The sequence below is a fragment of the Nannospalax galili genome, unplaced genomic scaffold, assembly GCF_000622305.1.
Source record: "Nannospalax galili isolate Female #2095 unplaced genomic scaffold, S.galili_v1.0 scaffold184, whole genome shotgun sequence".
Lineage (NCBI taxonomy): Eukaryota > Metazoa > Chordata > Mammalia > Rodentia > Spalacidae > Nannospalax > Nannospalax galili.
In genome coordinates this window covers 1683895-1705863 of record NW_008351649.1, presented here as the reverse complement: position 1 = coordinate 1705863, position 21969 = coordinate 1683895, and the positions used below count along the sequence as shown (strand labels likewise).

At 45.7% G+C, this 21969-nt stretch overlaps 1 protein-coding gene across 1 annotated transcript; it reads right to left on the bottom strand.

Moving 5' to 3' along the window:
• Positions 1-2545: 2545 nt before the first annotated feature.
• Rpl11 (ribosomal protein L11) lies at positions 2546-6268 on the bottom strand. Its single transcript, XM_008848594.2, has 6 exons — positions 6208-6268; positions 5135-5285; positions 4412-4518; positions 3869-4000; positions 2844-2954; positions 2546-2615 (listed from the first exon to the last, which is right to left on the bottom strand). Exons 1-6 carry the CDS (start codon positions 6211-6213, stop codon positions 2586-2588), a joined length of 537 nt encoding a protein of 178 aa, XP_008846816.1. The 5' UTR covers positions 6214-6268; the 3' UTR covers positions 2546-2585.
• Positions 6269-21969: the final 15701 nt, after the last annotated feature.

Here is a 21969-nt window from a genome sequence, read left to right as displayed (position 1 = left end):
CCAGTTGTGTCTCTTAAATTCAAAAGTTTTTTCTGCTGCGCCAGAATCCCAGGCAGTTTTATATTTCAAATGTAAAGTCAACTACACATAATATACAGGACCCAATGAGGGAAGGCACCTTTGTACTGTTAAAGATTAAATTTAAAAGCTTGGCACGGTGGCACTTGCCTTTAATCCCAGTACATGGCAGGGGGATCTCTGTGAGTTCAAAGGCAAGTTCCAGGCCAGCCAAGGATATAGTGTGATCCTATCTCAAAATAAACCCAACCCAACATTTCAAAGCATCATATGCAGATTGAGACTGGTAATGTAACAGACATGAAGTTGGGAAATGAGTACGGGCAAGGCACCATGAAACACCTTCGTGAAAATGTCATAGTAAAACCCATTATTTTGTACACTAAATTTTTTTTTTTGCCTGAGACAAGTCTCCCTGTAGCCCCAGCTCTGCTGGAACTGGCTGTATAGACCAGGCTAGCCTCAAATTCAAGAGATCTGCCTGCCTCTGCTGGATTAAATGTATGCTCTACGACGCCCAGCTAATTTTTAAATTTATTTATTCATTTGTTGGTCTTTTTTTTTTTTTTTTGGACTTTTTGAAACAGGGTCTCCCTGTAGCCCCAGCTGTCCTGAATTCACTATAGAGACCAGAATGGCCTCGAACTCAAGAGATCTGCCTGTCTCTGCCTCTGGGATTAAAGGTGTGTGCCACCACGCCCATCATCATTTTTTTGGTCTTTTTAAAAGGATCTCCCTGTAGCCCCAGCTGGCCTGGAACTCAGAGATCCTCCTGCCTCTGCTTCCCAAGTGCTAGGACTATAGGTGTGCACTACCATGCCCAGCTGAACTAAAATTTTTTCAAGCACCTTCCACCCCATACAAACATTAAGGAAATAGATACTGAGCAAAAAGCTACTAGTTAGTCCATGAGGAGCACAGGACCTATTCTCTGGAGTGCTTTAAACCAGGCCTATGTGGTCCGTCTCCTCTAGAAAATGAACACTGGCCTCCACTGCAGTATCCATCACCAAGTTAGTGTTCAAGCATGTTTACTCCAGTTGTAATTATCTAACTCAAAGTAACTGTGGGGCTCTCAATGTTAACTCAGTTGGTAAAGTGCTTGCCTAGCATGCAGGAATCCAAGCACTCAGGAAGTGGAGAGGTAGGAGGATCAGTTCAAAGTCATCTCCAGTTACACAGCAAGTTGCAGGCCAGTCTGGTTGAGGGGAGACTCTATCTCAAAAAAAAAACTTTATCAAGACACAACTTTATGCATATGTGTATATGTACCTGCCCAGAATTGAGGTCAAAGGACAACCTGCAGGGATCTCCTTCCACCATGTGGGTCCTAGGGATTGAATTTAGGTGTGAGTGCTGGCAACAAGCCCCTTTACCCAATGAGCCATCTTGCCATCCCACATACCTTGTTTTCACTAAAAATCAAAAACAGGCACAGGAAATAGCCTCCAGATACAAAAATACGAACAAAGGCAGCAAACAACTAGAGAACTGTTTAACAACACTGGGAAGGCTAGCCAAAGATATGACCAAACTGGATCACAATGAGCAAATCACTTGACTATGTACTCAAGAACTTAAGCCTCCAACTGAAATGGCAGCTTTTGTGTGAATGTGCGTGTACTAAGCATCATTCCTCAGGGGCCATCCACCTTGTTTTTCAGACAGGGTCTCTCATCAGAACCTAGGACTCCCCATTACACTCAGCTGGCTGGCCAGAGACCCACTAGACTATCCATCTCTATTCCTTGGCCCTGAATTGCAAGTGTTGCAGCTTTTTGTGTGGGTGCTGAGCCCGAACTCAGGGCCTCCTGCCTGCATAGCAAGCACTTTGCCTACTGGGCTATCTCCCCAACCATCCCCAACCCAAACAAATGATTGCTTTTGATCAGTTTTAATGACCTGGAAAAAAGAAATCACCATGTTTAAAATCATCTTCATATCAAAGAGAAATCGACTTTTGAGTAATATGTCTCATACACCAAAACACAAATTAACCCTTGAGTTCAATGTGCAGTTTTTTTCCACAGAGGAGGAAACTGAGACACACTAAATTGCTCAAAACAACACAGCTAGTTAAAAGCTGGGCATCAAACCCAGACACTGCCCTCACAGCCTCTGCCCTTCAACTGTACAGACCCTCATTTTAAGAGCAGTCCAAGCCCGAACAGTAAAATCAAAATTTAGTTTTCAAGTACCACACCAGAAGCTTGTGATCCTTCACCACACACCAAATCCAACAGAGGGAAGCTTGCTGGAACATGGGAGCATCACACCCCATCTTTTAACTGAAACTAAATCCAAACCCTAATCCCACCCCTTGAACACCAGGTTAACTGGGACTACTGCCCCAAAATCAATCAACAAGGGTATGACAAGCACCAGCAGTGCTTAGACTGGAGCTGCAGGTATCCAATCAGAGGCCGGCAGGGCTGTTAGCAGCTAGTCTCATCGAAGCTTTAAGTGGCTTGAGGTCCAAGGAGACTCGAATATGGCCAGACTCCTTTCACAAAACACAACAGTAATGTACATTTCTGAGAAAATTTTATTGGCCTTTTGGATAGAATTTATTTGCCAGGAAGGATGATCCCATCATACTGAAAGAGAAGAGATTTATTTTTCAGAACAGGAGGCAATAGCAACGACTGCAGCAAAGACTAACGTCAAATCTGATTCCAGCTGCCTGTACTCAAAAGACCTGGGCATTCCTTCCAACCACCACCCTGGGAGCTCCCATTTGCCAAAGAAACTACCCACCAAACAGTGCTGTGCTCTACAGCCCCAATCCCAACACCACTAGTTCAGCTAGTGGTGATCAGCTTTACCTTCTGCTGGAACCAGCGCATGGCCTCCTCTTTGCTGATTCTGTGTTTGGCCCCAATGCAGCCTGTCCTGCGCTTCTTGTCTGCGATGCTGAAACCTGGCCTACCCAGCACCTGTCCCAGGAATAACCAACAGTCACCTACCCAGCTCAGGGTCAAGAGCAGATGGACAGGACTCACACTGCAGACTGATCTTCAAGACTCAGCATCTCAGGGTTGGCAGAACTGTCACCAGCCTCCCTGACAACACACCACCACCACCACACTACACATGTCTGCTCTGCAGGCTGGAACTTTCAACACCTTCCTTCTTCCCCACCCAATTTACAAGGATGCTAAGGAGCGTTCACCACTGTTCCCCAACCTCCAAAGCATCTTCCTTAAAAAAAAAAATAATTATCAGCTGAGCGTGGGGGTATACTCTTGAATCCTGACACAGGAAGCTGAGGTAGGAGAATTCGGGACCATCCTGGGCTACATATACTATCTCAAGACAAAAACCAATGGAAGCATGTGTATTGTGGAAACCTTTAAGTTCTTAAAAAGCACAAGGGAATAAGATACACATTTGAGTTCCAATCTCATTACTGTCTGGGTGAATCTGAGCGACATGCTGCCATCACCCAGGCTCCACACTTCTTTTGTCTACTTTAATAGATGAACGAACAACATTGCAGTAAAGCAGTCATTCCCATCTAAAAACCCCCACTGAGCATAGATTTGTACTACCCACATGGGTTTCTATGCCCTCTACAGGAAACTCATGCATCCCTGGGTCCAAGGGAAAAGTGCAGCACCAGTACCACACCCCAGAAAGCTTCACAAGAGCAGGGGCCATGGTTACTTTGCTTGCTGCTGTCCCCCTACACACACCACAAATGAAGCCCCTCTTCCCAAGGGGGAGAACACACAGACAAGACACAAAGCTTCAACCCAGCATTCCAACATCAAGAGAGAACATATAAAAGTTAAAGAAACAGCAGATTCCCTCTCCTCACAGCAGATCAGGAAAGAGTAAAGAGCCATACCACATAGAAGTCCAGGCCGTAGATACCAATGCTTGGGTCATATTTGATGCCCAGATCAATATGTTCCTGGATTCCAAAACCAAAGTTTCCAGTGTCGGAGAAGTTATTTTTTCGTAGCTCATATTCCCGAACCTGAGGAGAGAAACACAGAAATCATACCACTTGTCATGTTCCAGTGACCCACCAATAACAGGTTCAAGAAGCACTCAGTAGCCCAGAGCAGAAACACTTCTGTGCAACTTGGCCAGGAACCAAGCTATCTCCCCACTACAAATCATCCTCCAAGTAGGAGTTCATAAAACAGCCCCAGCTTCCAAAGAGTAGAGAAAATCTCAAGGAAAACACCGGAGTCAAACTGACTCCCAGGCATCTTTTAAACCAAAGAAATTACTCTTTAACCCTGAGTGCTGAAAAAGGGTTTTAGAAGGTAAAATACATACAAAAACAGCACACCAAAGAACAGTACATTAAACGTGATTACTGCCATTAATGCCACATGGTAGGTGGATGCTGACCAAAATCACTCCGAGACAGTGGCCTCACCTTCAGACCTTTCTCCAGGATTTCTTCCGCCTTGGCCCCACGGACTGTACAGTGAACCGCAATCTTTTCATTTCTCCTAATGCCAAAGGACCTGACGGTGTATCGAGCTGCAGGTATGGGACAAAGAGATGGATGTCACATTCCCACTGTACTCATATACTCACCTCTTCCCCAGAACACTATGATTCAGACACATAAGCATCTACTCACATTCTAAATGATGTTCTAGTGTAGTAATCAACTTTATAGTATAGAAAACAAGATTTCTCAATTTCAAATTTATCCAGTCATACTTCAGCAATTAAGAAGCTGTAATAACATCAAAGTCTCCAGAGTAAATCAGAGGCGCTAGTAAGGAAGACTGTTGTTTCAGACAGGGTTTCAAATAAAGCCCAGGCTAGCCTTGAATTGGCAGCAATCCTCCTGCCTCAGCCAAACTGGAATTACAGGTACTACCATGCACAACTGATGTACCAAGCGCTAAAGGGCTTGGACCCTGGATTCAACTCCCAGCATGGTGGAGGGGAGGGGACGGACCACAGGACAACATGACCACAGCAAGATGGGACACTAAAGGAGACAGTATTCAATTTTCACAACAAATCCCACTTATGTCAACTCTAACCTTATAAGCAAGCCTGACAAGTTAGATACAAACCCACCAGATGAACCAAGGCCCTCTGTCCAAGGCTTTTCCATACCTGCCAGTTTGACATCACTTACCTTTGGAAAACACAGGTGTCTGGCCTGTGAGCTGCTCCAACACCTTGGCTGCCCGGGTTAGTCTGTCTCCACTCTCCCCCACACAGATGTTGAGGCAGAGTTTGCGGATACGAAGTTCCCTCATGGGATTCTCCTTTTCGCCTTGATCCTGCTGTTAATAGGGTAGCAAAGCAATCAGCACCCTCACAACCCCACAGCCTCGAACCAAATGCCTTCTCCACTTGCACATCTTATTTTAATATTTCATTTACTTTTATGATGTGAGTATATTGCCTGCATGTATGTAGGTGCACCCATGTCGTACAATGCCGGCGGAAGTCAGAAGAGGGTGTTGGATCCTCTGGAACTGGGGTTACAAACGGCTGTTAGCCACAACCGGGGGTGCTGGGAACCGAACCCGGGTTCTCTGCAGGGACGACCAGTGCTCTTAACTGCTGCGTCATCTCTCAGCCCCAACGTGTACATCTTATCTCAAGTTTTACTGAATAGCCAGCCCTAAGGATTTAAGATCTAGACACGCGTGCCTGGGGAGCATTTAGGCAAGTCATCTAGGATGAACAGAACCGCAGAACAGGCAATGCAATAAGGAGGTTGAATATAGAGTCAGAGGGCGCGTCCAGGTCGTAGGCCAATTAGAGAGCGAGAAGGAGAGACTTGAAGGAAACACGTGCCTATGCGGTATCTCCCTCCCTATTCCGAGGCTGTCCAGGGCCGAAAGGTGCCTCCACTCCGGAGTAAAGGAACCGGCCGGAGCTGCCCAGCACCAAGCAAGCTTCGAGCCCCCGGGCCGAAAAGTGGCACGGGGCCCGGCACGTTCCGCGCGCTCCACTCGCCCTCACTGCAGCCCCAGGCCGCGCGTCTGGGCCCTCGGGGCCGCTGACCTGAGCCCGTTCCTAGGATGGGAGGCGACGTGTCGCGCGAGCCCCACCCGCGCACAGCCCTGCCGGTCCCGGCGCGACCAGCACCGCGGGCTCCGTCCTCCTCCGGTCACGGGCGAAACGGCCCCCGCAAGCTCCACCAGCCGCGGATGGCGATGGATGAAGGGGAAGCAACCTCAGTTCTCGCCTACTCACCGCCATGATGGAGAACAGGAAGAGAGAGTAGGACTTCCGGCCCTGTAGCCTTATGGGCCGGGAGGCGGGTTTTTTTTTTTTTTGCCCCCACGCTAACAAACGAGATGAGGGTGAGAGAGAGAGGCCGGTCTGGTGCGGCGTAGCGCCTAATCCACCCTAGTGGACGGTGCTTGCAACTGCAGGAAATGCCCTAGGAAGACGAGGGCAGGTTTTTCTATCACTTTTGAAAGCCTGGTTCACGTGGCACGCGCTTGAGTTCCACTCCATGGACTGTCCTGGTGGTTCTTGCCTGATGAAATGCCCATTAAATCAGTTGTACAAATGATGAAGCCCGTTTACTCTGCAACAATGCAAACATAGAAGTTATACAAATCAGCCCGGCGTGATGGCCACACGCCTTTAATCCCAACACTCCGGAGGCCAAGGCAGGTGAGTTGGAGGCCAGCCTAGTCAACATAGTGGGTTCCAGGCCAGCTGGAGCTGCAGAAAAGACAAAAGAAAAAAAAAAAGTTACACAAATCAGAGTGGTGGCTTGGGTACTGAGCTATGAAGATAGGCCAATGTGATCTTGTCTTAGCCAGTTACTATTTAAAATTCTTTCAGGGGCTGGAGAGATGGCTCAGCATTTAAGAGCACTAGCTGTTCTTGCATAAGACCCGGGTTTGAACCCCAGCACCCACATTGCGGCTGACAAATGTCCATAACTCCAGTTCCAGGGGATCCATTGCATGACACGGGTGCACTTACATACCTGTAGGTATAACTCTCCTACATTAAAATAGAATAATAATAATAATAATTAGAATTTTAAAAATTCCTTCAGCCTCAGTTTTCCTGTTGTTTAAAATGGCTACCTCCGACTGGAGAGATGGCTCAACGGTTAAGAGCACTGTCTGCTCTTGTAGAGGATCCTGGTTCAACTCTCAGTACCCACATGGCGGCTAACACCTGTCTGTAATTCCAGTTCCAGGGGATCCGATGCCCTCTTCTAAACCCCACAGGCATTGTATGTCACAGGTTCACTTACACACATACACATTAAAAAAAAGTCCGATGTGCACATCTTTAATCCCAGCACTTGGGAGGCTGAGACAAGGGGAATCTTTGTGAGTTCGAGGCCAGCCTGGTCTACATAGTGAGTTCTAGGCCAGCTGGAGCTACAGGGAGACCCTGTCTCAAAAAAAGTAATAAATAAAAATAACAAAATATATATATTTTTAACAGCCAGGAGTGGTGGCACACGCCTTTAATCCCAGCACTTGGGAGGCAGAGACAGGCGTATTTCTGTGAGTTCAAGGTCAGTCTGGTCTACATTGTGAGTTCCAGGGGCTACAGGGAGACCCTGTCTCAAAAAGACCCCCCCCCAAAAAAATATATGTGTGTGTGTGTGTGTGTGTATATATATAATTTTTTTTAATGGGTACCTCTATGTCATAGGGTTGCTGTGAAAATTCAATGATTTGTGCAAGTTGTTACATTTATAATTAGTACAAATCCACTATGCTGGACATGGTGGTGGAGCATGCCATTAATTCTAGCATTTGGGAGGCAGAGGCACGTGGATTGTTGATTGTTGTGTGTTTGAGGCCAGCCTAAATGATCTACATTGCAAGTTCCAGGTCAGCCAGGGCGACATATTGAGACCTTGTCAAAAAAGGAAGAAGGAAAAAGACTCTTAAAGATGGATTTTTTTAATATGTTGTATGTATTCAAATTTGAAAACTGTTAGATATTTAAATGAAACATAAAAATCAGTGATAGGTATTATGGAAAATTGTTGTGTCTTTCACCATTTGCTTATTTCCTGAGTAGAAAATATATTACATAATCTAAATTCATCTCTTGAAGTTAAAGTAATTTTTTGCGTGTGTGTGTGATGAGGCTTCACATGTAGCCCTCACTGGCCTGAAACTTAAAATGTAGAGGCTCACCTGCCTCTGCCTCCTGATGCTGGGATTAATGCTGTGTGGCACCATGCTAGGAAAAGCAGATTTTTAATTAGTTTATTCATTTTTCTTTTCTTTTTATTTTATGTGTATGCATGTAGTGCCTGCATGTAGGTAAGTGCACCTGTGTTGTGCAATGCCCGCAGAGGACAGAAGAGGCTGTCGGATCCCCTGGAACTAGAGTTATGGACAGTTGTTAGCTGCTATGTGGGTGCTGGGATTTGAACCCGGGTCTTCTGCAAGAACAACCAGTGTTCTTAACCACTGAGCCATCTCTCCAGCCCTGGATGCTGGACATTTGAAACACAACTAATGCAGTTAAGGAACTGGGCTAGGCATAGTGGCACATACCTGCAATGCCAGCACTGAGAATCTGAGAGGAAGGATTGTGAATTAATTTAAGGTCTGTTGGGGTTGTCTCAAAGTTAAAACAACTAAGGAACAGATTTTTTTTTTTCCTTATTTGACTTCACTTCAAAAGTTTAAATACCTGGGGGTTGGAGAAATGGCTCATCAGTTCAGAGCACTTACTGCTTTCCCAGAGGACCCAGGTTCAGTTCCCAGCACCCACATGGAGGTTAACAACCGTCCTTAACTCCAGTATCAGGAGATCCGATGCCCTCCTCTGGCCTCCACAGGTATTGCACACAAATGGTACACTTACATACATGCAGGCAAAGCACTCATACACATAAAATAAAAATAATAAAAAATTTAAGAGCGTCATGTAATTAGTGGTTACTACTGTAGCTAGTAGGGGTGTCTTGTACTAGCTGAATAGTCTTGACATCTCTCTGTTCGTCTGTAAAATGGAAATCAAATCAGGTGTCTCAAGTTGATGGCGATTGTTCAGTGACTGGCCTGTAAGTATGCTGTAAATCTTAGGAGAAGATCAAAGATTTGGGTGGGAAAGTCTCATCAAATTGGCCATGGAGGGCCAGTGAGATGTCTCAATGGGTAAAGGTGCTGCTGTCAAGCCTGATGACTTGAGTTTGATCCCTGCACCCACATGGTGGAGGGAGAGAAGTAATTCCTGCAAGTTGTCCTCTGCCCTTCACTATCTGATGCCTTCTGACTTCCTTAGGTACACACATATGTGGCACGCACACATGCACATACATATAATTAAAAATAAAATAGATTTGGGCTGGAGAGATGGCTCAGCGGTTAAGAACACTGACTGTTCTTGCAGACGATCTGGGTTCAAATCCCAGTGCCCACATGGCAGCTAACAACTGTGGGTAACTCCAGTTCCAGGGGACCTGACCGACAGCCTCTTCTGTCCTCCTTGGACATTGCACGACACAGGTGCACTTACCTACATGCAGGCAATACACACATACACATAAAATAAAATAAATTTTTTAAAAAATTTATTGCCAGGCATGGTGGTGCACACCTTTAGTCCCACTCAGAAGGCAGAGGCAGGTAGATCTGTGTGCATTCAAGGCCAGGCTGGTCTACATAGTGAGTTCCAGGCCAGCTGGGGCTACAGGGACACCCTGTCTCAAAAAGACAAAAAAGAAAATTATTTATTATTTTTATTTTATGTGTATGTGTGTATTGCCTGCATGTGTGTAAGTGCACCTGTGTTGTGAAATACCTGTGGAGGTCAGAAGGCGGCATTGGATTCCCCTGGAACTGGTGTTACAGATGGTTGTTAGCTGCCATGTGGGTTCTGGGAATTGAACTCAGGTCCTTTGCAAGGGCCAGTCCTCTTAACTGCTGAGTCATCTCTCTAGCCCCTGTTTGTTTGTTTGTTTGTTTGTTTATTATTTTATTTTGGACTTTTTGAGGCAGGGTCTTCCTATAGCCTCAGCTGGCCTGGAACTCACTATATAGACCAGGCTGGCCTTGAACTCATAGAGATATGCCTGCCTCTGCCTCCCAAGTGCTGGGATTAAAGGCGAGTGCTACCACACCTGGTGTCCTGTCTTTATTTTTATTTTTATGTATATCTGTGTTTTGCCTGCAAGTATGTAAATGCATGTGTATCAATGCCTATGGAGGCCAGAAGAGAGCATCAGATCCCCTGGAACTGGAGTTAGAGTTGATTTTTAAGCTGTCATGTGGGTGCTGGGAACTGAACCTGGGTCTTTTGCAAGAGCAGTCAGGGCTCTTAACTGATGAGCCATCTCTCCAGCCTCATAAAGCAGATTTTATTTTATTTTAAACATATATATTTTTTATTTTATGTGTATGAGTGTTATGCCTGCATGTAGATAAGTGCACCAGTATCATGCAATGCCCGAGGAGGACAGATCCCCTGGAACTGGAGTTACGGACAGTTGTTAGCTGCCATGTGGGTGCTGGGATTCAAACTTGGGTCTTCTGCAAGAACATTCAGTGTTCTTAATCACTGGGCCATCTCTCCAACCCCAAGCAGATTTATTTTAAAGAAAAAAGAAAATACTTGAGGACTGTTAGTGAAGAACATGTAGGACTTTTTCAACTTCCCTGAAATTCTGAAATTGCCAAACTAAAAATATCCCTGAGAAGATATGAAGTTGAACTCATGAGCTGGAGATAGAGCATCGATTACTGGCCCCACATGGACAAGGCCCTGGGTTTGATCCCCAGAACTGCATAAACTGGGCATAATTGTGCACACCTGTAATCCCAGCATTGCAGAGGGGAGGCAGGAGGATAAGAAAGTCAAAGTGGTGGCACACGCCTTTAATCCCAGCACTTGGGAGGCAGAGGCAGGTGGAGCTCAAGGCCAGCCTGGTCTACATAGTGAGTTCCAGACCAGTTGGGGCTACAGGGAGACCCTGTCTCAAAAAAAAAAAAAAAAAGACCACCACCACCAACAACAACAAAAAGGCAATTCTTCAATTGAGGTTCCCTGCCTGGGTGATTCTGATTTGTGGCAAATTGACATTAAAACCAACCATCATGGGCTAGAGAGATGGCTCAGTGGTTAAGAACACTGCCTGCTTTTGCAGAAGACTGGGGTTCTGTTCCCAGCACCCACATGACAGCTAACAACCATCTGTAATTCCAATTCCATGGGATCTGATGCCCTCTTTCAACATCCATGGGCATTACATGACATGGGTGCACTTACATGCATGCAGGCAATACACTCATATAATAAAATAAAACAAAAAAAGTAAATAAAATATTTTAAAACAAAACCGACCATCACACTTAGCATGTACAAAATCCTGGGTTCCAATTTGTTCCAGTTTTATTCCGTTGCTATGATAAAGCACTCTGGATAAAATCAACTTAGGGGAGGAAAAGGTTTATTTCATCTTACAGGTTACAGTCTATCATCAAGGAAAGTCAAAGCAAGAACATGGAACAGAAACAGGGAGAAACACTGTGTGCTGGCTCCCTCTCAGGCTCCTGCATAGCTAGCTTTCCTTCATTGTCTAGGACCACTTGCCCAGGGAATGGTACCACTCCCAGTGGGCAGAGTCCTCCTACATCAATTAACAATCAAGTCAGTCCCACACAGACATGCCTGCAGGCCAATCTGATCTAGACAATTCCTCAATTGTCTAGAGGCTTCTCTATTGAGATTTCTCTCCTCAGATGACTTCTAGGCTGTGTCAAGTTGACAATTAAGGCTAATTAGGACACATCACCAGCACCACATAAACTGGTTGTGATGGTGTATGCTTGTAATCCCAGAAATTGGGAGATAGAGGCAGGAGGATCAAAAGTTCAAGGTCATTGTCAGCTACATAGCATGAGATCCATTGTTTCAAAATATAATAAAAGAAAGTAAATAAAAATAAAAATAATCTATGCTTGTTAAGAAAGAGTATTTTCTCTTCCTCCAAAAGAACCGTGAGGAGCAGATAGACTGGCTAATGCCCAAGTCAGAAGTTGTTAATGAAACCAACTCTTCAGACCCAAACCCCTGCCCCTTCCCACTGTGCCCTCTGTGAGGGTGGAGATGGGCTCTGACATGGGCACAATGAACTTGGCAACTCACTTGTGTCTTCACACACCCACACCAGCCAATGAGGTCAGCATCATTCCCATTTTAGAGATGGGGAAAACTTGTGGGGGGTATAGTGGTACATACCTTTAATCCCAGCACTCAGTAGGTAGACACAGGCAGATCTCTGTGAGCTCGAGGCCAGCCTGGTCTACATATTGAGTTTCAGCCAGCTGGGGCTACAGGGCGAGCTTGTCTCAAAAAAGGCCGAAAAAAAAAAAAAAGGATGGGGACAACTGAGGCTGCCAGTGTCACAGGAAGTCCTTGGAAGCTGTAAACCCTGGGTCTGACATCTAGTACAATGACCACAAGCTAACATGTTCCTTTAGCGTCTAGAAGTTAACAAGTACCTAATTACTGTTGAAGACATGAGACTAATCCTCCTCCTTTTGCAATAGGGTCTCATGAATCCCAGATGGTCTTGAATTCCTCCTGCAACTGAGGATGACCTTGAACTTCTGATCCCCCTGCCTGTGCCTCCTGAGTGCTGGGACTCCAGGTGTGTGCCACCATGCCTGGTTTATATAAAGGGCTTTGTGCAGAGTAGGCAAGCACGCTACCAACTGAGTTATATCCCCACCTGGAAAACCCACTTTGTGATAGTCCTGAGGTTATGGAACAACAGGTACCATGGCATCAAATTTCTGTTGAAATATCTTAGAAGAACTTCTCGAGTGCCTGCTTTAAAGTAGCTGTCCCCTGTAGAGCCCCTTCATCCTTTGTTAACTATAATCTGTAAGAGGCTATTAGTTTAGGCAGAGTTCCTACACTGGACCAAAGGGATCAAACCAAATCCTACAATGGCCATTTCATGCAGATAAAAAGCATGAGCTGCAATCCTGAAACTTAAAAGTGGATTTGAGGGGCTGGAGAGATGGCTCAGTGGTTAAGAGCACTGACTGCTCTTGCAGAGGACCCAGGTTCAATTTCCAGCACCCACGTGGCAGCTATGAACCATCCTTAACTCCAGTTCCAGGGGAATCTGAAATCCTCTTCTGACCTCCGTGGCATTGCACGACATGGGTGCACTCACATACATGCATGCAATATACTCGTACACATAAAATAAAAATAATTTAAAAATTTTTTTAAAGTGGCTTTGAAACTGAACCTTGTGGCTCAGCTCTATAATCCTAGCTACTTAAGAGGCTGAGGCAAGATTATTGTGTGTTCAAGGCCAGCCTGGCCAACTTAGTAAGACTTTGTCTCAAAATAAAATCTAAAAAGAGGGTTAGGGATATAGTTCAATGGTAAGAGCTTGCCTACCATGCACAAGACCCTAGGTTCAATCCCCAGCGCTGGAAAAAAGATATTAATCTTTCTTTGTTTGAGACAGGGTTTCACATTGTAGCCAGGCTGAACTTGAACTCACTATATAGCCCAAGATGGCCTTGAACTCAAGTCAATCCTCCTGCCTTGGCCTCTCAAGTGCTATGATTATAGGTGTTCACCACCATGCTCAGCTTTAGAATGGCCATTTCTAACTTATTTCCCTTTTAAGATTAAAACAGAGATGACTCCTTCATTATAGCAGCTAAACCTAAGCTGTTTGAGTATTTTCTCTCTCTCTCCCCTCCCTTCCTCCCTCCCTTCTTCCCCTCCCTCTTTCCTGCCTTCCTTCCTTACCCTCCCGCCTTCCTGATTTCTTAGAAGGCCAGATTGTTCTGTTTCTGCATTCTATTTTTTAAATTTATTTTAATTTTATGTGTGTTATGCCTGCATGTTACATGTAAGTGCACCCGTGTTGTGCAGTACCTACAGAGAACAGAAGAGGGCGCCAGATTCCCTGAAACTGAAGTTATGTACGGTTGTTAGCCACCATGTGGGTGCTGGGATTTGAACCTGGGTCATCTGCAAGAACAGCCAGTGCTCTTAACCACTGAGCCATCTCTCCAGCCCTGTGTTTCTTCTTTCTTTAGCCCTTTTCCAGCTGTAAAATTCCCTCTGCTCAGTTCAGCATAACACTCATCCTGACTTATTGGATGAGGTGTTGCTCTATTCTTGAATCTCCAATAAGAACCAGTTAAGATCTCTAAACTATACTTGTGATCTTCTGACTTTTCTTTAGGATTGTCTCAGCACTCCCAGTGAGACCTTAAGGTGCCATCAGCACCTCAGCACCAAGGACAGTGCCCAGTGCCACTGGTCACATATGGAACAAACTTGGTGCAGGTGGTTTTTCTAGACAGGGTCGTTGAGCAGCAGTATGTGTCAGAAGTCTCCAAATGTTCTTTCTATTGCACAGTAATGGTCTAGAATTACTGTCCAATAGAACATTCTATAGTGATGTAATACTCCATAAATACACTAATTATGCCATAGGATTGCCAAGTGTGGATGCTGGACATTTGAATGTTTTATGTGTTATTTATTTATTTATTTATTTATTTATTTATTTTTATTTTATATGTATGGGTGTATTGCCTGCATGTATGTGATTGTACCTGTGTCTTGCAGTGCCACGGAAGTCAGAAGAAGGCTTCCGATTCCCCAGGAAGTGGAGTCAAGGATGGTTTATAGGCACCATGTGGGTGCTGGGAATCGAATCTGGGTCCTCTGCAAGAGCAGTCAGTGTTCTTAACCACTGAGCCATCTCTCCAGCCCTGGATGCTGGACATATTTGAAACACAACTAATGCGGTTAAGGACCTGGGCTGGGCATAATGGCACATACTTGCAATGCACTGAGAATCTGAGAGGAAGGATTGTGAATTAATTCAAGGTCTGTTGGGGCTGTCTCAAAGTTAAAACAACTAAGGAACAGATTTTTTTTTTCCTTATTTGACTTCACTTCAAGTTTAAATAGCTGGAGGCTGGAGAAATGGCTCATCAGTTCAGAGCACTTACTGCTTTTCCAGAGGACCCAGGTTCAGTTCCCAGCACCCACATGGAGGCTAACAATCGTCCATAACTCCAGTTCCAGGAGATATGATGCCCTCCTCTGGCCCCCACAGGTATTGCACACAAATGGTACACTTACATACATGCAGGCAAAGCACTCATACACATAAAATAAAAATAATAAAAAATTTAAGAGCGTCATGTAACTAGTGGTTACTACTGTAGCTAGTGGGGGTGTCTTGTACTAGCTGAATAGTCTTGACATCTCTCTGCTTGTCTGTAAAATGGAAATCAAATCAGGTGTCTCAAGTTGATGGCGATTGTTCAGTGACTGGCCTGTAAGTATGCTGTAAATCTTAGGAGAAGATCAAAGATTTGGGTGGGAAAGTCTCATCAAATTGGCCATGGAGGGCCAGTGAGATGTCTCAATGGGTAAAGGTGCTGCTGTCAAGCCTGATGACTTGAGTTTGATCCCTGCACCCACATGGTGGAGGGAGAGAAGTAATTCCTGCAAGTTGTCCTCTGCCCTTCACTATCTGATGCCTTCTGACTTCCTTAGGTACACACATATGTGGCACACACACATACACATACATATAATTAAAAATAAAATAGATTTGGGCTGGAGAGATGGCTCAGCGGTTAAGAACACTGACTGTTCTTGCAAAAGACATGGGTTCAAATCCCAGTGCCCACATGGCAGCTAACAACTGTGGGTAACTCCAGTTCCAGGGGACCTGACCGACAGCTTCTTCTGTCCTCCTTGGGCATTGCACAGTGCAGGTGCACTTACCTACATGCAGGCAATAAACACATACACATAAAATAAAAATAATAAATAAATATTTTTTAAAAAAAGATCTGCCTGCCTCCTAAGTGCTGGGATTAAAGGCATGCACCACTATGCCTGACTAAAATAAATCTTTTAAAAAAGAATATTTTTCTTTATTCCTTGACAATTTCTTAAAGTATTATTATTAATTTTGGGGGGTCTTTTTGAGACAGGGTCCCACTGTACCCCAGCAAGCCTGAACTTGCTTTGTAGACCAGGCTGGCCTTGAACTCATAGAGATCTGCCTGCCTCTGCCTCCTGAGTGCTGGGATTAAAGGCATGTGCCACCACTCCTGGCTTAAAGTATTATTTATTATTTTTTTTTGGTCTTTCTGAGACAGGGTCTCTCTGTAGCCCCAGCTGTCCTGGAACTCACTATGTAGACCAGGGTGGCCTTGAACTCACAGAGATCTGCCTGCCTCTGCCTCCCGAGTGCTGGGATTAAAGGCATATGCCCGGCTAAAGTATTATTTTTTAATACATTTTATTTATTACTTTTATGTTATATGTAGGAGTGTATTTCCTACATGTATGCGAGTACACCCGTGCCATGCAATGTCCTCAGAGGGCACTGGATCCCCTGGTACTGGAGTTATGGATGATTGTTAGCCACCTTGTGAGTTCTGGGAACCGAACCTGGGTCCTTCCTCTGCAAGAGCAGCCAATGGTCTTATTCGCTGAGCCATCTCTCCAGCCTTGGTCTTTACATTCTTTCTGCCCTCTTTACCTTGATATTCCCTAAACTTTAGGGTTTTTTAAAAAATTATATTTTCTTTATTTATTTTGTGTTGGGTGTACACATGCCACAACACAAGTGTGTAGGTCAGAGACCAGCTTTCACTATGTGGGTACTGGGAATCAAACAAGTTGTCAGGCTTGGCAGCAAGCACTTTTACTTGCTGAGCCATCTTGCTGGCCCTTGCTTAGTTTTTTTAGACAAGGTCTCACTTGCAGCTCAGGCTGTCCTCAAACTCAGGATTTCTACCTCAGCCTGCTGACATTATAGGTATGAACCACAATGTCTGGTTTGCTCTGTTTACTTCTCCCTATTCCACTTTGGCAACAGCTGGCGCCACAGACCTCACTCTAGGTTTGTTGAGATACTTTAACTCCCTCCACGGTTTCCCATCCCCAACTCTCCCTTGTCACATGAGCATGAGCTCATCTTTTCTACCTGCAGCTCTGTTCCTCATCCTTTCCTTTCCCATACTATGTGCCCCACTCCATCTGTGGTCTAGTCTCCAATCTGCGAAGTCCTCAATTCCAGGCTTCAGTGCATCTGTTCAGAAGGGCCCATGGACACCATGAATTTCACCCATTTAGAATAGTGTCACTTGGACCCCAGTCCAGCTCTGCCTCTGATATTCAATATCATCTGACATCCCAAGCTGGAAACTTGAGGGGTTTCTCTTAACTGTCTCTCTCCCTTATCCACTTCCCTATAGCTAATCCCTGAGTTCTATAGATCCCCTCTCCCCCACTCCACAGCCTGGACTCCATTCTCAGCTTCCTGCATCCAGGCCACCATGCTCACTTTCCTGGTCAGCTGTAACACTTGGAAGTGACCTCCCAGCTACAGCACTGGGCCCTCTGGTCTCGTCCCTATGCTGAAACCAGGGTGCTTCTCCTTAGACAAGGTGCCACCTTGAAATCCCAGTGGGGCTGCAAGGCTGCAGAGCTGCAGGGAAGGTCTCTTAGCTCAGCACTTGTCACTGCCCTCTCCTGTCCCAGCAGACACTCACTTTCCATCTCAGGAGCTTTGTACCCGCTATCTTGACACTCTCCCTAGTTCTGCAAGGTTCAGAGGAGGTCACTAGAAAACCTTCCGGGCTTCCTAGGCCTGGTCCCACTGTCCCTGCCCTGGGCTGTCACCAAGCTTTCGCTATGTCATGAGTCCCAAATGGGGGACAAGCTCTATTATGTTCATTACTTTATCTTCAGGGGCTACCCCAAGATCCATGGTCATTATACATTAATGCTTTCTTCCATTTTATCTAAGAAATGAGACATGATGGAATTTAAATCTTGGTACTACCCTCCTCAGATACCTTCAGGCAAGCTACTTAATCTTTTTTTAATTTGTTTTTCAGGGGGGTGGAGGGGGTGCAGATCTGCCATGGTGTATGGAGGTTAGAGGACAATTTTCAGAACTCAATTTGATCCTCTCCTTCCACCATGTGGGTCATGGTGATGGAACTCAGGTGGTGTAGCTTGGAAGTAACCATCTTTGAGCCATCTCCCCAGTCGGTTACTTAATCCTTCTGGGCCTTATTTGGGTCACCTGAAAAACAGTGGTGACCTGCCTGTCACAATCAAGGTGGGCACACCTATCAGACCAGCAAGGTGCTGGTGAGAGCAGGAGTGTGCTGTGCACTCTGGTATTGTCAGGCTCTCCCAGTGGAGCCAAGGTGTGTGTGGGGGAAGGGGGGGGACTTAGCAGAGAAGCCTCACCCCGAGACCACTTTTTAAAAAAAAAATTTTGTGTGTATAAGTATATTGCCTACACGTATGTGAGTGTACCTGTGTCATGCAGTGCCGCGGAGGTCAGAAGAGGACTTCGGATTCCCTTGGAACTGGAGTTAAGGACAGTTTGTAGCTGCCATGTGGGTGCTGGGAATCAAACCCGGGTCCTCTGCAAGAGCAGTCAGTGCTCTTAACCACTGAGCCATCTCTCCAGCCCCTGAGACTACTTTTTGTTGTTGTTGTCTTTTTGAGACAGGGTCTCTCCATAGCCCCAGCTGACCTGGAACTCACTATGTAGACCAGGCTGGCCTGGATCTCACAGAGATCTGTTTGCCTCCCCACCTCCTGAGAGTGCTGGGACTGAAGGCTTCTGCCACCACACTTGGCTCTTTTTTTGTTGTTTGTTTGAGACGGTTTTGGCTAACCTGGAACTTACTGTGTAGACCAGTTTGGCCTGGATCTCACAGAACTCCACCCTCTTCTGCATCCAGAGTGCTAGGATTAAGGGCATCATGCCCAGCCTCTCTTTTAAAATTAAAAAAAATATTTTTTTAATTAAAAAAATTATTTATTATTTAAAAAAATATTTTGTGTATTATTTTTATTTTATGTGTATGTGTGTATTGCCTGCATGTACATAAGTGTACCCATGTTGTGCATTGCCCTTGGAGGACAGAAGAGGTTGTTGGATCCCCTGGAACTGGAGTTACCCACAATTGTTAGCTGCCATGTGGGTGCTGGGATTTGAACCCACGTCTTCTGCAAGAACAGCCAGTGCTCCGGCCCTATTTATTATTTTTATTTTATGTGTATGAGAGTTTTGCTTGAATGTATCTAAGTGTACCACTGTGCTTGCCTGGTACCCATGGAGGCCAGAAGAGGGTGTAGGATCCTTTGAAACAGGAGTTAAGGAGGGGTATTAGCCATCACATGGATGCTTGGAACTGAACCTAGGTCCTCTGAAAGAGCAGTAAGTTCTTAACCCCTGAGCTATCTCTCCAGCCTCTGAGGGAGCCTTCTTGAATCTGTGAATCTACCCACGGTCCCTTTACCCACACTCCACATTTGTAGCTGAGGTGCCTGAGTCATGCGTTTGCCAGAGTCCACATGGCCAATGATACAGGGTTGATGTGGCTCTGTCTTTGTCCTTGGTCAGGGCTCCTTGGAAAGAGGGCAGGCCTGCTCAGCCGGTGGAGAGAGGGAAAACACTTAGTAGGATGAGGGGATCCTGATCCACCTGATCCTGGAGAGTCTGCTCTCGGCTCTTCCCCAATCTCAGGAAGATGAACCTATCTCCAGAGCCAGGAGTGTCTCAGTACCTAGTGGGGCGGCGGGGGGTGGGGGTTCAGAGATTGGAGATGCTGAAGGGAAACTCCTTCCACCACCCCTGCTATGCTCTTGGAAATTGACCTTAGTTTGGGGAATGAAAGCAGCCCTTAGGGTTAGGAGGTGGTCCCTCTGCATTTGGGGCCAGTTTAAGAGTGTGCATGCACGAGAGTGGGTGGCAGAGGGAGAACCTTCTAGTATTTTAATACCTCCTGGGATCCTTCTGGGCATCACCAACCAAGTGGATTTGTCTGCCTCCAAAGGCTGTAACATAGCCTGGCCTGTAGCAAATCTTGTTGGCTGAAAAGCTAGAGAATGACTGCTGACCACCCTCCAGGCTGGGACTTAGGCTCCTCTATGCTCCACGTCCTCTGTGTTGCTTCTAACCCCATCTGAAAAGTCAGGAAAGTGAGGCTCTGCAGCAAGACCACCATTAGACAGTAGCAGAACTAGGAGCCAGGAGCAGTGGCTCAGGCCTCTAATCCCAGGACTAGAGAGGCTGAGGCAGGAGGATCATGAGTTAGAGGCCAGCCTGTACTATATACTAAGACATTGTCAAGAACATAAACTATCCAGGCATGGTGTCACAAGCCTTTAATTTCAGATCTCTGTGAGGTGGGGGCCAACCTAATCTACATAGCAGAGTTCCAGGTCAGCTGGGGGCTGGAGGGAGAATCTGTCTCAAAAAATAAAGGGTCTGGAAAGATGGCTCAGAGGTTAAGAGCAATGGCTGTTCTTGCAGAGGACCCAGGTTTGATTCCCTTATAAAATATTTTATTTATTATTTTATTTTATGTGTATGATTGTATTGTCTGCATACGTGTAAGTGCAACTTCATCATGCCATGCCCAAGGAGGTCAGAAGAGGGCATTGGATCCCCTGGGACTGGAGTTACAGACAGTTGTTAGCTACCAAGTGGCTGCTGAGATTCGAGCCTGGGTCTTCTGCAAGAGCAGCCAGTGCTCTTAACTGCTGAGTCATCCATCTCTCCAACCCCTAAAATATTTTTTTGTTTGTTTATTTTGTCTTTTTGAAACAGGGTCTCCCTGTAGCCCTAGCTAGCCTGGAACTCAAGCCTCCCAAGTGCTGGGACTCCAGGCGTGTGTCACCACACTCAGCTGTTTTTATGTTTTTTGGGACAGGGTCTCCCTGTGGTCCCAGCTGGCCTGGAACTCACTATGTAGACCAGGCTGACTTTGAACTCACAAAAACCCACCCGCCTCTGCCTCACGAATGCTAGGATTAAAGGCATGTGCCACCACACTCAGCTCCTAAAATATTTTTTAAACCACCTAAAATAAAATAATAATAATAATAAATATAGTAGAACACAGAGAAATGGAGAAAGGAAGGGATAACTAGAGCCCCAATCTCTTTTTTTTAAATATTTTAAAAAATATTTTATTTATTATTTTATGTGTATGAGTATTATGCCTGCATGTAGGTAAGTGCACCCATGTTGTGCAATGCCCCCGGAGGACAGAAGAGCCTTTTGGATCCCCTGGAACTGGAGTTACGGACAGTTGTTAGCTGCTGTGTGGGTGCTGGGATTCGAACCTGGGTCTTCTGCAAGAACAGCCAGTGTTCTTAGCCGCTGAGCCATCTCTCCAGCCTGGAGCCCCAATCTCTTAATCGATGTGGTCCCAACATCCAAAGCTGGATGGTGGAATCAACATTTAGGGCAGGATGTGGGAGAAGAATAGAGGCAAGATGTCTGTGTCCCTTGCCTGAAAGAAAGTTGCCTCTGGGGCTCAGAGTCACAGCCATTGCCTTGGGGGTCTAACCTCTGGAGGTTCTGGAATAAGTCACATAATCAGTTCCTACGGACTAGACTATGTGCCCAGAAACAAGCCTGGTTCCTGGAAAAGATGGCCTGGGGGAGAAGCAGGCGTGATTAGATTAGAGTTCTGGGTCCACTCTTTACTTCAATGAGTCCCTTAATCTGATGATGCTGTTCCTACTTATCTGTCAGGGTAACTGTCCTCCAGGGAGGTAAAGGCCCCCTGCCCCCTTTCCAAACCCTGATGATGCTGAAAATAGGTCCATAAAAAAGGCGGGGGTGGGGGGGGACGGGGGACAGTGGACGGTTCCCCGGAGAGATGGCCTAGCAGTTAAGAGCACTGGCTGCTCTTGCAGAGAGCTGGGTTTGATTCCCAGCACCCACATGGCAGTTAACAACTGTCTGTAACTCCAGTTCCAGGGGATCCGATGCCCTCTTCTGACTTCTGTGGGAATTACATGACACAGGTGCACTTACATGCATGCAGGCAATACACTCATACACAAAATAAAAATAATAAATATAAATATAAAAAACTATGGAAAAGTATAAACACATGGGGGCGCTCTTGCCACAAAGAGAAAAATGGTCTTACAATTTTGGACACTTGATGCCTGGGGAAG

Bases quoted from the DNA above. Each gene is read 5' to 3' on its own strand.
- Rpl11 (XM_008848594.2), bottom strand. The intron at 4,519-5,134 runs GTAAGTGATGTC...CCATACCTGCAG, and splicing joins GACACCTGTGTTTTCCAAAG to CTCGATACACCGTCAGGTCC. The intron at 2,616-2,843 runs GTAAAGCTGATC...CTTCTCTTTCAG, and splicing joins TGCGCTGGTTCCAGCAGAAG to TATGATGGGATCATCCTTCC.